The sequence below is a fragment of the Falco cherrug genome, chromosome 3 (assembly GCF_023634085.1).
Source record: "Falco cherrug isolate bFalChe1 chromosome 3, bFalChe1.pri, whole genome shotgun sequence".
Classification (NCBI taxonomy): domain Eukaryota; kingdom Metazoa; phylum Chordata; class Aves; order Falconiformes; family Falconidae; genus Falco; species Falco cherrug.
The window spans coordinates 91,028,798-91,044,978 of record NC_073699.1 but is presented as its reverse complement, the minus strand read 5'-3'; the positions used below and the strand labels follow the sequence as shown (position 1 = coordinate 91,044,978).

At 48.8% G+C, this 16,181-nt stretch overlaps 1 protein-coding gene and 1 long non-coding RNA gene across 5 annotated transcripts in view; one reads left to right on the top strand and one right to left on the bottom strand.

Annotated features, from left to right (window-relative positions):
* Positions 1–7,488, bottom strand: part of ZCCHC2 (zinc finger CCHC-type containing 2) — a 47,338-nt gene extending 39,850 nt beyond the window's left edge. For 2 of the 4 annotated variants that reach the window (XM_014276554.3, XM_027799233.2), the window contains exon 1: positions 5,635–7,488. In XM_014276554.3, the coding sequence (XP_014132029.2) occupies positions 5,635–6,570 (936 nt within the window). In that variant the 5' untranslated portion in view covers positions 6,571–7,488. The remainder of the gene's footprint in view (positions 1–5,634) is intronic. The other 2 variants (XM_005434854.3, XM_055704234.1) reach the window with 2 other exon arrangements.
* Positions 7,488–11,359, top strand: LOC114014698 (uncharacterized). The gene is made up of 2 exons (XR_003558300.2): positions 7,488–7,737; positions 8,494–11,359. It is a non-coding gene; the product is annotated as an uncharacterized LOC114014698 (long non-coding RNA).
* The last annotated feature ends 4,822 nt before the right edge of the window (positions 11,360–16,181 follow it).

Below are 16,181 nucleotides of genomic sequence, written 5' to 3'. Positions count from 1 at the left end.
GAGGAAAGGCAAGAAGCTCACGAAGGAATGCAGTTTTCAGCCAGATCTCTGAGCTTGTCCTCTGCAAGCTTTGGTCTCTGCAAGTATAAACCCTTAGACTTGGAGGATACTGCAGAAATTTACCAAGTCTTGGAGGAAAAGTAGACATTCAATATTAAGTATAGTTAATGGAGAATTAGCTGTAGTGTTTTCTAGGACAGCTATGGCTAGACATTGATACTGGCAAATAAATGAAGTGACAAGAGATTTAAGTAGACAGAATCCTACAAACTTCAGTGGTTTCATAGATACAGCCATCTTACTGCTGCTGTCTGTGTTCCTTTCTGCAGCTTTTTAGAAAGAGCTGAGTCTCCTTGGTACTCCAAGCCCAGTGAGATCCTGCTATTTACAAGTCAGCACTTGGCAACACTGAAAACCGGACTACAGCTTAACAACGGTAATCTAAGTGCAAGCATTAGGAAGTCATGGGTATATTTTCAATGCCCTTAGTGTTCATTTAATACATTGGAGAAAAAAACAGCACAGAAAACAGTGAGAGGCTAATTAACCCTGGTATAAAGGGACTCCAGGCAAGGCTACAAACTTGTCTAACACCTCTTATTTAGAGCTAAATGACTGAAACAACCAAAAGCAGTGCAAGTTTTTACTCTGCAATTTCCTGGAGCACTAGCATGCACGTTTAGACAGAAGTCTTTCATTTTAAGCACTGTCGTTCATCTAGTTATGACTTCCCTTCCAGAAGACTTCCAGTAATGTTTCTGGAAATCCTTAACTTCTGTTCGGAGTCAGAGAAATTCTGGTTCAGAGACAAAGGTGTTTGGTTCACTGAGGGAGCTGGAATACTTTTTCTCTCAGTATGCAACACTTGCAAAACATTCGTATTTTCCTGGAGCGTACCAGCATTCGAAAGATCTTTGCCAAGAGTAAAATTACATTTCTAATCCTCCTGTCTCTTATTTAAACCAGACTCTGATGGCACACTTTTCCATAGACTCAACTCTGTAAAAATAAAAAGAATACACTGCAGCTTCAAAATGGGATTGCCTGTATTTTCGTTCTTACAGAGCTATGAGACTCCAAAATTAAGTTCTACTACCTTGTTCTGCTGCAAGTGACTGAAGATCAATTATAAAAGCACTCTTCCAATTTGCAGACAAAACATCCTATAAATAGAAGCCTACTAAGAAAAACACTCTGTAAATAGAAACTTTCCCTTTGTTTGTAAGTAGAGACTTTTGCTGTAAAGAATCCTCTAGCCAGCTAATTATAATATTATTTAGCAAACAATTATCTCCAGGAGATTGCTTATTTCAACTGAACCTTAGTTCTATTACTGACAAGTATGCCTGATCAAATGTTCCAGTGTCTAACGCAAGCCACATTTATTATGTTAGCAAATATTCAGGCCTCTTTCGGTATTTCAGCATTCTGATCTCAGATTTTGGATGGGGTGGAGCAAGATAAGCAATAATGCCAAACAGCTTTGATACTGATGCACTTACTAAACAAATATAATCAACGCAAGAATTAAGCTATGTGTTCTGTTATTTAAACCAATATATACAGTGATATCACCAGACTCTTTGCACATCAATGCTTGTTTTATGACTATGGATGTGAAGGCTGCCGATTTATTCTTACACTTCAACTATAGATTCAAAGTCCACATTCTGCACAGCTTAATGCACTGACGACTTTTTTCCAAAAGGTGCTATTACAGACTACTTCCATTTAAAAGTCTGCAAATAGTATCAAGTGTTTCTACCTTAAGTAAAAAGTATTTCAGAACACTTTCTTTAAGAAGCAAAGTTTATGCAATTATAAGGCAATCCTAGCTCTGTCCATCACACTCCAACAGTCCTATCTCTCACAACTTTTGACTCCATCAGCCATTTCCAACTCAGTTTGTTAAAAGGTATCACCAAGAAACATCAGGTTCTTCAAGGATCATTAAAATAGGAGACCAAAATGAGCAGCAGTCCTATTAATCCTTTGTCAAGAAGCGACTGTAACATGAGCTCAATCTTACCAGACCACACAGATCCTAGCTAGAAAACATAACCCTAATCACGGGAAAAAGCAAACTGCTTTATATTCTAGTAAATCACCCATAAATTCTTTGTAGGTGAACCTCGCAAGTTCTTCTGCTCATTATAGGTAAATGTTCCAGCTCCTTGAAACCTCAAACCAAGCCACCAGGCTGGATGTGCCACATGCAGTAACGCAGCCCTTGCCATACGGAATTCACAATCTAAACTTGACAAATAAACCACCTGGTTCAATTCCAGGTCCAAACTCCATCACCTCTGCAGGCCGATTTCACATCACTGCCGCTTGCCCTAGGTGCATCGTATTTCACGGGTCATGCGAACAACATGACCCCCCTCCAGCCTGTTCAGCAGCCTGAGCTGAGAGAGCCCGGGGGTCACGGCAGGGCAGCCCACAGCTGAGCCGGCGGCCGCTCGGCACAGAGCTGCTCGTGTGCTTTATCTGCTCGATACAGCGGGCACACCACGGCGCAAAACCTTCCCGCAAAGGCCCCGAGCTCCCCGCGCCCCGGGCAGGGCCCGCTCCGAGGCCCAAAGCCCGAGCGGCTCCGAGCGGGCCCGGCGGGGCAGGGCCGGGGGCGCTCCAGGCCCACCGCGGCAGGCGGCACGCGCCGGCAAACCGCCCTCCCATTGGACGGCCGGGAGCGCGGGGTCCCTCCAACCGGCGGGACCGGCGCGTGATTGAGCCCACGCGCCGCTACGTCGGTGCGGAACGGGCGAGACCGTTCCCGTTACGCAACAGAAGTCGCCCCCCCCCCCCCCGCGGCGGGACGGGGAGGAAACCGCCCTGCGGGCACGTGACCAAGAGCGCTGGCTCCGCCGCCGCCATCTTGAATGGGGGCGGGAAGCAGCTGTGACCATTAGTCACCGGATCCCTGCCCGGGGAAGGGTCTGGTAGGGCGGCTCGCCGGGGCCCGGCCCTTTCGCCCCCACCGGCACGGCGGGAGAGGGCGGAGGGGAACAGCGGCCGTGCCCTCACGGGGCGGGGAGGCGCCATGATCGATCTGTCCTCCCCGCAAACAAAGCCGAGAGGTCACCCCCTCCCCCCGGCCGACTCCGGGCCGGCACGGTGCTCTCCGGGTTGGGGCGTCCCTGCGCCGGTAACGGTTCTTCTGCCCTCGCAGAACCTGGCTGTCTCTATTTAACAGGGGAGGAGAAAGTTCAAGCCCTTCTTCAGGTGTGGCCATTGCAAACGTGACAGGAACCGCCCGCGCCGGGCCCCTCCCGTGCCACCGGGAGGCAGGGCCGGTGGGCGCCGGGCACCGCCAGCAGCCCCAGGGCGGGAGGCAAAGCTGCACGGCGCCGGGCAGGTTATCGTCACAGGGGGAGCCCGGCCCTCCTGACCCGGGGCCTGCCGAATTCAGAGAGGTCTTTATGAACTGATTAGTTTACAAATGCAAAGCCCTGAAGGCACTCAAATTTCAGAGATTAAAGCCGAATGAAAAGACTGTGGACACCTGACAGGTTTTTAAATCAAGTCTAATTTAACAGTACCACTGCATTTAGTCAGGGAAGTCTTCAACTGTGCCACTAACTCCCATTTCCTCCAGTGTCCTATCTGTGAGGGTCCCACCGTCCCCTGTGAACACGAATGGAAAATACTCAGCAGAAACCCACCAATCCCTCTGTCAGCCATTATTTCCCAGAAGAGGCTCTGCTGTATTTACAATTTAACCATTAAGAAAGGAAAAAAAAGCCTACGGAAGGGATGCCGTTTCAGCCCTGTGTGGACTAGAGAATATGTGATGTGCGTGTTCAGCCAAGCTGACTCGGGGCTCTCAGTGTTCCCTGAGTAAACAAAACCACCACAGCTTGGAAAGCTGCTTTTACACTAAAGCCAGGACGCTGCATAAAACAGACTTCAATTTCAGTAGTTCACGAGAGCCTCATCTCCTAATGAATTTGGTGGGACACACTGAGCAGCTACAACTGACCTGCCTGTTTCAGGCAGGACGTATGTTTCCAGTTACTAGCACCTTAAATCCAGAAAGAACAGTGTCCAGTCTTACAACTTCCTGCAACTCAATCCTCTTCCCCTAAAGACAGACTTCCAGGATTCATTTTGGGATAGAGCTAGACTTGATGCAAGTTAATGAGCCAAAATAAACACTTTTTGGACTTCTGCTATGAATTCATTATGATTTCAGTGCCATAATGTCTACCTACTAGTTTATCACCTGCCAAATACGCTTTGGCCTTAAAAATTATACAAGCATTTACTTTGTGTGTTTGAAGGCTTAGAAAGTCATCCCTGTCTCCTCTGAGTACTCTTCAGGAACATATCCTGTCTGCCAAACATTTCTCTGCTTGGTAAAGGAGCTATTCTTTTCCTATGGCAGTCAATGTAAAAGGGTTTTCTAGGAGTGGCAGAACTAGATAGCACTGCAAGTAAACTTGGAAACAAAATTCAAAAAAAAAACAACAACCCTTACTGTTTTGTACCTTCTTCTGTTACGCATCCGATGAAAACCTGATGCGTTCAGTTGAACAGCATTACAAACACCTGTCTTCCAGCCCTTTCTTCCCCTTTACATGAGAGGCCATCTATAGACCAAAAACCACAGAGCTCCAAGATGATGTCTTGGTTGCATAAATATGGGGCAGATTTTAAAGTCAATGCTCACCAAGAGGGCAGCAATGAATGGCACTGGGGGAGAACCATAGTTTAAACACAGCTGCTGCACAAGAGAATGCTTCGGTGCCACTCACTGAAAGTCTTCATTCTTGGTGACAACCACCTTCTAGCAACAAGTGGCACATCTGCCTTCAAGATGTGCTTTGCTGTTTCCTGACAGCCACCCAGAAAATCAGCTTTTCTCCGAACAGAAGCTCCAGCTGTGACATTTTAATTTGCAGCTTTAGTGGAATGATTACCACCCCTTCCCAAACCTCATCAGCCACCCTACTGAACATGGCTTTTCAGAGAACCAGCCTTAGAGCCGCTCACCCCTAACTGCTGCCTGATCCTTGCCAAGTCCAAGCTTAAGGCTCATTTGGGAGGAGGGAGGAGTGCAGGTTCCATATAAAAACTATTTCAACGCGTTCTACTGTTTTAAGCCGCTACAGAACGCTCTTCTTAAAACATACGGTTTCTATCTAGCATTACTATTCTTTTTACAAGTTTAGTCAAGCTTGTCAGTTGTACTCCTGCATCATACAACTTCTTCAGTGGCCTACAGCGTGCGAGGCTGCCAGTCAAGCTGCAGCATTGCACGGCACCCTGGGCTCCAGCAAGGCAGGGTTCAAAAGACAGTGCTCCAGAAAGCATGGCAGGCTAGAAAAAGAAACCCTGCCTCCCCAGTTCTACTACGTCACAGTCAGGCACTGTTATGTCACAACAAGAAATTCGTACTAGACACTCCACACAGCTGGTGGGGGTGGCCGGGGCCTACACTGCCGCGGGGGGCGGGGGGGGCGGCAGGACGAGTAAGGAGGCGAGACGGGAGGGGCCACATCCCAACGGGGGGCTTCGGGGAAAGGCAAGAGGCCGCCTTCAGCTCCTGGAAAGTCGGGAGGGGGTGAAGGAAGGAGGAGGAAACCGCCTGATGAGATGGCGCAGCGGGAAGAGCCCAGGACGCGGCGTTACCTGGGCTTGGTGGCGACCGAAGCCTTCCTCTTCCTGGTCCCCGCACAAGGCCCGCCGCAGCCTCTCCAGGTGCTCCCGCAGGGTGACCCGCTGGTGGAATGAAAAGGCCGGGTGCAGCGAGGCCATGGTGAAGAGCAGGAGCAGCTCTTCCTGCGCGCCGAAGCCCAGGCCCTGGGCGGCGGGGAAGCCGGCCTGCCCGTTTTCTCCAGCTCCGTCCATCACCACCACCACGTCCTCCTCCTCGGCCCCCTCCTCCTCGGCAGCGCCCGCCGGGGGCCGCCGCGCCGGGCAGCTCTGCAGGATGGAGTCCACCTGGGGTAGGAGGCGGTGGAGGCGGCCGGCGGCCTCGCGGTTCTCGGAGCCCAGCAGGGCCAGGTAGACGATGAGCTTGGAGCGCACGGCCGGGTCGCGGAAGTCGCCGAGCTGCCCGGGGTCGCTGAGCCCGTTGGCCTTCGCCTCCGAGTCGCGGAGGCAGTGGTAGTCCTTGCGGGCCAGGTCCTCCAGGCAGGAGCCCAGGAACCGCAGCTCCAGCGGGTTGCACAGGTCCAGCAGCCCCACCATGAACTCCAGCCGCTGCGCCGAGCCCAGCACCAGCCCGAACCACTCGTACACCGTCTCCTTGTCGGTGCGGGCCGCCGCCGAGCCGGGCCCGCCGCCGCCCGGAGCGGGGAGCGCGGCGGGGGGGGGCGGCGGGCCAGGCCCAGGCCCCGGCCCCAAGCCGTGCAGCTGGCTCGGCCTCTCCAGCCCGCACCCCCTCCCCGCGGCGGCGCCCCCGCGGGCCGGCGCCCGGGGCACCTGCTGCAGCTGGAGGTGACAGTCCAGGGCGCCGCCGGGCTCCTTCAGCCCCAGCCCCGCGGCTGCCGCCGCCGCCGCCGCCTCTTCCGCCGCCGCCGCCTTGTGGCTCGTCTGCTTCAGGGGCAGCTTCATCTTCAGCATCCTCGGCGCGGGGGGGACGCGTGCATCCGACAGGGCCCGGCTCCGGGAGGGGGCCCGGCCCGGCGGCGGGGGACGCGGCGCGGCGTGGCCGGCGGTCAGGAGGAGCCGCTCATGCTGCCGCGGGCCCGCCGGCGCGGGAGAGGCGCGCGCAGGGGCAACGGTCCCGGCGTGTGCGCGCGTGGGGAGTGGGCGGGAGGGTGGGGGAAGGGCGGGCCTCGCTCGCGGCGGCTGCGGCTCCTGCAGCGGTTCCCCCTCCCCCCCCCTTTCCCCAGCGCCCGTGCGCGCGCCCGGCGGCCCTCGCGCGCGCGCAGAGCCGGAGGCGGCCGTTGGCGCTCGCGGCCCCGGCCGGCGCGGAGTGAGCCCGAGCTGCCGGCGGGGGCAGGGCGGGGGGATGCGGCCGGGAGGGGGCGGCCGGGGCGCGCTGCTCCGCCTATCAGCGCCGCCGACGTCAGCGCGCTCGCCCGCGTGCGCGGCGCCCGCCGCCGGGGCCTGGGCAGGGCGGTACTGCGCGCGCTGGGCCCGGGCATGCGGCAGCCGCCGCGCCTCAGCCGGGGCGGGCGAGCCGGGGTCCCGGGGCCGGTGCCCTCTGCGCCAGCTCCGGCATGCCTCCGTCGCAGGCGCCGCTCCGTCCGCAGGGCGGGCCCGGGGCCGCGGCCTCGCTGTCGCCCGCGCTGGGCCGGCGCCGTGCCCCGGGTCCCGGAGGCGAGGCAGCCCTCGCTCCCTCGGCCGGGCCGATTCTCGGTTCTTAGTAAGCGGAGAGCGGCGGTGCGTGACCCCGGACCGCGGGGGCTGGGCCGGGCCCGTCGCGGCGCCCTGAGGCGTAGGTGTGCCGGGCGGTGTGGCCGCGGGCACGGAGCCGTGCCCCCCGCCCCCAGCGGGCCGGTGCCCGCGGCCTGGCTCCTGGCTCGGCCTCGCGTGTGCCTAACGAGTGCAATGACGCGCGCAATTGGGAGCAGCTCAACAGCTCACCTGAGGCCGGTCGAGGAACAAACCTCCCTATTGTGCAGCTGAAAGATTCTCCTCGCATAAGGCCAGGTGCTGACTGGAGGCTGGGCTCTGGTGTGCAGGGGCACACGGATTTACCCACGCCAATGGAACAATGGTCATCACTGAAACATGGCTGCTACAGGCTTTTACGTTTCCAAAGCAGTTGAAACCATTGGCATTGTAAGATGTCCCATTTTTAAATTACTGCTGTACAGTATCATGTGGCTTTCTACCGGGTTGTTTTGCAGCAGGGAAATACAGGGAGTATTACATAAAAAAGTATGGCAGAACAGCTTAGGGATAGTGTGGCCTGAAATAGCAGGCTTGCTTCATTCTCATTCCTCCTGTTCTGTTCCAAACTGTGGTGATCCATGACGACGAAGAGCCTACAATTACAAGATTAAGCAGTACTCTTGAGTAATCAGAAAGTTGCAATGCTCCTTACTTTGGTTTCCACACGTACATAAAGACAGTATATTTGAAATCGGAGTCGAGCCCATGGCTTGCGGGACAACACACTGAAGAACAAAATGTGTTTTAATTATAGTTATGCAAAGCAGCATCCTTGAACTGCTTACAACAACCAAGTATAAATTGCCAATGCTAACTCCCCCTTATCTGTCTGTCCAGAAGCTGATCACGCTAACAAAGAAAGAGCCTGCTTATTAAACTATAATAATCTGCATGACATTTACTTAATCTTGCACGCATCACTTAGATTTGCTACAAAGCAGTCTCAAATGGTGGTTTTAGAATAAACAATGTCCTGCATTTTTATATATATGCAGCAAGCATATGTATTTTATTTAAAAAAATTAAAAGGACTAACCTGCAGGTAATGTGTTAGGTTTATACGTTCCTAGTTGCCACTTGTTCCTCTTCTAGTAACAGAAATGCGCTTGAACCTGACTCACTACAGCTCTCTTTATTCGTTAGCATCACAGCAGCGCTGTCACTGTTGTCAGCCGCTTCTTCCAGGACGTGTGGAATCAGGAGTATAGTGAGGAGTGTGAAATGGGTCAAGTTTTACGCTTTCATCCTGGACCACCAGCAGTTCTTTGCTGGTCCCAGCACCAAGAGGGAGAAGAACAGGTACTAATAAACCCATTTTATCCTTTTTTATTGTATGCTGTTGGCTGGCCTGGCTGAACCTGTGAATTGTTCCAGATCCCTACAGCTATTAGTCCAAGCAGCTATCATAATACCTCAGGATAATATTGTCTTACATTGTCATTATGAAGTAGTAATTCTAGAATTACAGCAGTTCTTGTCATATTGTCATTATGGTTTTTTTTCAAAGAAAAATTACCATGACTATCTCAGGGGATGTGCCAAGCTGGAATCATGGAAACAGAAACAAGGCTTGAGGTTTCTGCTTAGTAGTTAGAATAAAGATATTTAGCCTGAATAGAATTTGCAGGATCAGATTTACAATGATCTGATGTTAGAAATAATGTTTCCTACTTTAACAATATGTGATTCAAATAAAATGTGACACAGCTCCAAACAGATAACATCACAGAGACTGAAAAAGGAATTTAATTCTGGGGCAAGGGGAGGAGGGGGATGACAGAAAGAGAAGGTCCGCTGCTCCATCCATAAATCCAGAAAGGTAAGATAAATGACACGTGTATAAGGGTAATGGTTGAAAGTATATTCCATGGGTCCAGAAACTACTTGTGCCCATCCTTGTTTGTTGTAGGTCCCAAGCTAATACTTAGTTTCACAAATAAGCTTAAGAACCTGATTAACTCAGCCCTTAATTTCCCCTTTCTTAATAGCTTAAACTGTGATACTTGTGAAAAACATATGTGAAAGACATGAAGTCAGGAAAATTTAAAAAAAAAAAAAAAAAAAGGAAAAGGAATAGGATAAGAAAACAAAAAGAAGAGAAAGATATTCCAAGATTTCAGTAGCTGAGGGAGTTGGCAGCAAGAGGACAATGTGGAAAGAGAACTGAAACTAAAGTGCCCAGGAGAAATGAAAGTGAGACTCAGGGCTGTGAATGGAAGAAGGACACAGTGGGGAAACTTACAAACACTGACAAGCCCGCACAACAGGAGAGGCTACTATAAAATTTTACTTGCCCAGGGCAGCTGCCCTTGAGGTTTTTTAATCTGTTTTTCTCTAAAAAAACATATAGCTTGCATAGATCTTTAATGACTGTTGGGCCCACAGTCACACTGACTTAAGAGTGAGCACAGTACAGAGCCTTAGAGCGAAAAATGTGTCTGTAATCCCTTGAGTTAAAAGCCAGGTGAATCCTGATGCAACACAGGGCAGGCAGGGGAGCAGGCAGGGCAGCAGTGCCAGTTTGGGAGCCCCGCACCCCTGCTCTGGGAAGTGGCACTCATAAGAGTGCAGCAGGGGTCCAGTCTCACACCCCCATCAAGGGCCAGAAATGTGCCCCACAGAGCAAGGTGCCCTGTCCAAGAGAGTTGCCGTTGCCACAGCTGGATTTGCAGTAATAGGACCAGTCTGAGTCTTCCTCCACCTGCTGTTTTTTCACCTCTATAGCATAACCCCTGTTCAAATTATCAAAGCCTCAGAGCCTTCTGAGTGCACAGAGGCTTCATTGCTGATCTAGAGATGTTGTCCTTATTGATAGATCCTCCTGTGAACCTGGCTGCCGCAGGCTGCTGGCTCAGCTTTTACACCTAGCTGTGACCATCACAGTTTGGATGAATGAGCTGTGGAGAGCACCGAGACACACACAAGCCGAGGAGACCCGTTTCCTGCACTTTGTGTGTCACTGCACTGCGTACAGGCAGCCACAATGTGTCTTTTGAGTAGAAAGCCTCCCTTACCAAGTTCTTACAAAGAGGTCATCGGCATTGTGGGGGTTTTGTTCAGCAGGCCTAAAACTTCTCCAGCAGTGCTTTTAGAAGGGAGAAATCCATTAAGAAGAATAAAAAGCATGCGCTGGGACACTGGACTGAATGCTGAAGCTAAAGGAGGAACTAACAACATAACCTTCAACACGATTCACATACATTTCTTTTGTTTGTTAAATTATCCCATCTTTTTTCCAATATTGACTTCTGACCGAGGCAAAGAGTTTCCATTAATTTCGACAACATATAAACCCAATTTCATATTCTCAGTTTATTCGTTCCGTAACCATTGCTCTGGATCTGCTAAAACTGGTTTGTGAGGGTGTGAATGAGGTTAATCTGTGGCCCGTTTAAAAATCAGATAGGAAAGCTGTAGTATATATTTTTTATTTAGAGTAGTGTATATATATAATTCATATATATCAGGACATATTTTTTTTTCTTTTTCATGTTGATACTGCTCCCCAGCTACCATCTCTGCTATTAGTGTTTTCACTTTTACAACAAGCTCTAACAAACGGTGTGGATCTTTGCATGGATTCCCATACTACAGGTTAGAAGATGTGTAAACAGGGAAAAAAGCGCTTCCTTTCCTCCTTTGTTCCCCTTCCTCCCCTTTCCCAGAATACAGGAAGATCAACTGTGTCTTTATACAAAGTTTTCAAATGTCTTTAATTTATTGTCAGTAATACGGACTATTGCCTGGTCTCTCAGCCAAACTCCCAAGAGGTAAGGGAATCACTTCAGGCAATGTCACACAAAAAAACAACCTGGAAGAAAATATAAGCTCCCTGGAGCAATTTTGCCGACTCATGATTTGTCATTTATCTCATGATGGCGTATTTTTTCAGTATCTTACCTTCTATGAAACAGAAGGAAGGGTTACCTTTTGGCCCTGACATCTAGACGAAAAAGTCTTGAGAAGATGACAACTTGAAGTTTGCTAAAAATAAAACCTGACAAATCAATAGGTTGTTATTTTTTTATTATTAATATTATTATTATTGTTACTGGTTTGATGGGGTTTGAATATTTGAGCTGTCTTATTCTTTCTTTTGGCCTCTTTTTCAGCAGAGGTTGAACAAGCTTATATTTGAAAACTAAAGATATGTTTAAGAAATAACATTCTTTTCCATATGCTTTTAAGGAATGAAGACAGGCATTTTTAGGACTTTATATGCAATATCACTAGTAAAATGCAGAAGATGATCCATAGTCCTAATTATGTTAGCATGCTGTGCAGAAATACACATAACGATTTTAAGCACAGATTAGAAGGTTTTGGATTTTAAGTTACTGAAAAATAAGTTCCATGCAGGCAGAGGGTGTGTTCCCAGGATCAACTTCATGATGAAAGACTATTTCTAAAGTCAAAGTGGTTGGTTATTCATTTGCAAAGGTCACCTGTCCCAGGCCTCTGTGGCAAGCTTGCCCATAAAGGTGCTGTTATGAAACATGGTTGCAAATTTCAGCTCACTGTTGAAGGGAAGCTGAACTGAAGCCACAGTCTTTCTTTTACGTAACTGTTAAAGGTGAATTATTACTATTTTCACCTGGATGCATCTCAGAAATGTATGAAAGAAACACTACCAAGCTGCTAAGATAGCGGGGCCTATTTCAACTTTTGTGCAAATGGAGCAGGTTTCTTACCTGCACGGTGTTCCAGCCTGGGGTACACAGGGCAGTCTGTATCAGTTTGCTTTTCTCCATATAAACTAATAAACAAAAATTACCAATAGAATTTAAGGAGACTTAAGGATACAGTCACACTGGGATATTCTTATCCTTTGGCTCTTCTGACCAGCAGTTTCATATAGTCAGAATAGAATCATAGAATCATTTAGGTTGATGAGACCATCAAATCCAACCACTAACCCATCACTGCCAAGCCCACCACTAAACCACGTCCCTAAGCACCACGTCTACACAGTTTTTAAACACCTCCAGGGATGGTGATTTCACCACCTCCTGGGCAGCCTGTCCCAGAGCTTGACAACCCTTTCGGTGAAGAAATTTTCCCTAATATCCAATCTAAACCTCCCCTGGCACAACTAGAGGTGGTTTCCTCTTGTCCTATCGCTTGCTATTTGGGAGAAGAGACCGACCCCCACCGCCCACAGTCTCCTTTCAGGTATTTGTAGAGATCAATAAGGTCACCCCTGAGTCTCCTCCAGACTAAACGACACCAGTTCCCTCAACTGCTCCTCGTAAGACATGTGCTCCAGACCGTTCTCCAGCTTTGCTGCCCTTCTCTGGACATGCTCCAGCACCTCTACATCCCTCTTGAAGTGAGTGCGCCAAAACTGAGCACAAGATTCGAGGTGCAGCCTCACCAGCGCGGAGTACAGGGGGGCGATCACTGCCCTGGTCCTGCTGGCCACACTATTACAGTGACAGAAATTCTCAGTGGGATTTTCCTGTCGCAGAGCACAGCCTGCACTGATTCTGATCACGCGGAGTTCAAGCCAGTATAAATTGTGAGGTATCAGGGTACATTGTACCCAGAACTGAAATTTACACACAAAGCTACTACCCGATCTAGATGGCAATTCAGTTTTGGGGAGGAAAGCAACGGGATTTTCAACACCATGCAGCACTGGGCTTTCTAATGTTCCAGCATGGACAGTGGTGAAATGGCCTTGACGCCAGGGAGTTACAGGTGAACCATCACCATGAGCTTTCACAATGAGCAGCAGCACATGAACTCCTGTACGTGGGCAATCTGCACACACAGCTCAGCTAACGCCAGGGCTTCGCTGTCATGGCAAGTCCTATTTAAGTAAGACCATTAGACAAGACCATTTAAGTGCATGCCCAAACCAGTCTCTGTTCTAGTTAGCAATGAAGTACGTCCTTAAGTGTAAGGTGGTGAAATTTAAACACCTACACAAAGAAGAAAAGGCTTAGGCCACCTTAAACATCTGATGAAAGTTAATCAAAATCTGTTCTGAACTGAGGGCTGGCAGGAGGAATGTGGGTGTGGCTGAGGCACGCAAGAGTCTAAGCACCAGGCCTGCTTGATACCAGTCATGTACATGATAATTAGGTAGGCAACGAGCATCCAGGAATCAAGCTCTCCTGAGAGGTTTATTGACTAGGTTATTTTATAAACTTTATCCCTGGGCCAAGAGGAGGAGAAAAGCAACCTGCCAATCAAACCGTAAGGAACCATCGTGTGCACTGGACATTCTTCAGAGCAAAATTCTCACCGGTATGCACTCAAATGTACCAGGGAAGAAACACTACATCCTGACCTTTAAAATGTGCAGTCACAGTCACAGAGGCCCAAGGATGCCAGTGCGAGCTGCAAAAGAGTCATGAGTCACTTGTGAGATTTGTACTGCAGAAGGAACACGTTATCCCTTCGCTCTGCTGGTAGTGCCAGTCTCTTTCTGTCTTAAATGATCCATCTGCTGCTGCCCAAATTAGACACACAGCTCTTGCTGTCACTGTGCAAAGTGGTCGCTGACAGTGCTCAGAGCGTGACATTCTCTGTAGCTCAAGCCTTGCTTAGCATCTCACCTACAGCCAGGGAAACCCCCTTGTGCAAGCGTGGCTTGTGTCCCATCGAAGCCCTCAGAAGAGGAACTGTGGCTGCAGCTGCCAGAGCCAATTTGTCAAGGCCAATACCCTGTAGGTCCTTGCCAGCAAGCTGGGCTGAAGGAGAAAAGGAGAGATCTTCCATTGGGGTGGGACTTGCTGTCACGAGCCTGTGGACGAGGTGGGGTCTGGTGGGAAAATGAACACCTCAGCTGCACAGCTCAGTGCTGCTGGGGGTGTGAGGTGGTCAGCTGCTACTGCTTTTTTGTCTTCTGCCCCACACAACTTGTTTGGCTCAGGGCACACGACATCACTGTTCAAAAAATGCTTGAGCTTCAGCTCGCCTTGGTTTGCTGTTTGTTTGCATCCACTGCATGCATTAACTTGAAAACAATGCAGGAGTGCTTACCAGAGCAGGTGTTACACACTGCCATTCAGGTATTTTAAAGTAGGTTGTGATAATCCATAAATATATGGACCCATATCTATACATAAAACCATATAAACCCATAAATATATATGTGATAATCCACATAAATCCAAAGAAGTGACCTTCACTTTTGTTATGCTTTCTCCTGCAATGTATGTATTTATATTGAGGTGCCCATAGTTCAAATTATCTATCCTTGAAAGTTTCACTATTTGCTCTTTGGGGATGTCCAGTGTTTGGTTCAGGTGTGAATCCCTGCTCGTAAAACAGAAGTTCTCCATTTGGCAGCCTCTCAGGAATAAAACAGGGAATTGGAAATCTGTTGGTGGGTAGGTGTTTCACACTGGAGGAGTTCTGGCTTTCCACTTCTGAAGAATGAGTAGGTTGCCTTGAAATAATGACATTTGTGGAAGCTCTTTAAGTCTGATATGTATTTATTAGGATTTTATGGCATATAAGTGGGATGGCTTACAAACTGGGATATATGAGAAAAAGCATCACGAAATTTATTCTGTAAAAAAGAAGTAATTCAATGAATTAGTTGAGTGGATACCTCCTACAGAAAAAAAAAAAGAAACCTACATAAGCTCTTTTTCCTACTGAAATTAATAGCCCCACTTCAGTGGTTTTTAAAGGACCAAGGCATCAAATTTGGTGTTTAAAGTCAAAATCTCAAACCCTGAGCAAACCTGAGGTAGGGGACCGTTGTACAGAAAATAGCTAAAGCATCTGCGGGCACTGAACACCAGTATGGATCCTTGGAGCTACTGGTGCAGCCCATGGGAGGGCAGCACTGCCCTCAGCTCAGCCAGGCTCCAGCCTCACCCCCTGGGGCATCGTAAATTCCCATGAAAGGCCTTCCTCTGGTTGGGTGCTGTGGTTATTTTGGTGGTAGTGCCCGGTCTCAGGAGCAGCTGTGTTTCCTTTTCGATAAGGAAGAAGAGTAATTTCTAAGTGGAGGATACAGAGCATCTTCTGTATGTCAGCGGGTGCTCACCTCATTCCCACTCCAGTTCAGCCAGGGCACTCCAGCATATGCCTAGCTTGAACTTGCATGTAAAAGTGATGATGTTTGTGCTTTGTTTAGCAAAGAGAGATGTTTCATCTGGCTGAAGCCAAAGCCTTTTTTATTTTATTATACTTTTTTTTATTTGTCCTCTGTTACAGGCTGTCCTTAGTAATTGAAGACAAGTGAAGGGTCACAAATTACCCCATTTCACCCTGCCTCCATTTCATCCCTACCTCAAGGGATGTTTTCAACAAGATATAATTACCATCCACAATCATCTACTAACTCCTGAAATAATAGTTAGCCATGCCTAGCTTTCTTTAGCATGTACGGAAAGAGCAATCAGTATTTGAAAGAGGAATACCCTTTCTTTCCCAGGAATCTGGAAAGTATTTCAGGCTCTGAAGAACTAAAAAGCCTGGCTGAAAAATCATCGGTAAAAGGCTGGTTTCTAATTTAATACATTTAAAAACTTTTCTGTCAAAAAACCTCTTAGCATCTTCTTCTCAATTAAGCAACTCCAGATTTACTGACTAATGCTTAATCCCATTTTTTCTCCTCTCTGTGCCATTTTATTCACAACTGCTCTTCCTCCTTAAATACTTGCCATTGGATATCAATGAGCTTCAGATGCCTTTTGATGACCTTTGAATGTCATTCTGTTAATAAAACTGCTCTTAGCCAAATGATGTTTTCTTGCTGTGACACGTGCCAAATCTCTAAGTCCCTCCACCTTGAGCCATACTTTCCACTTTTGCAACGTTGCCCAAACAAGGTTGCTCAGTGTCTTTTCTGAAGAGGTCCTAATATT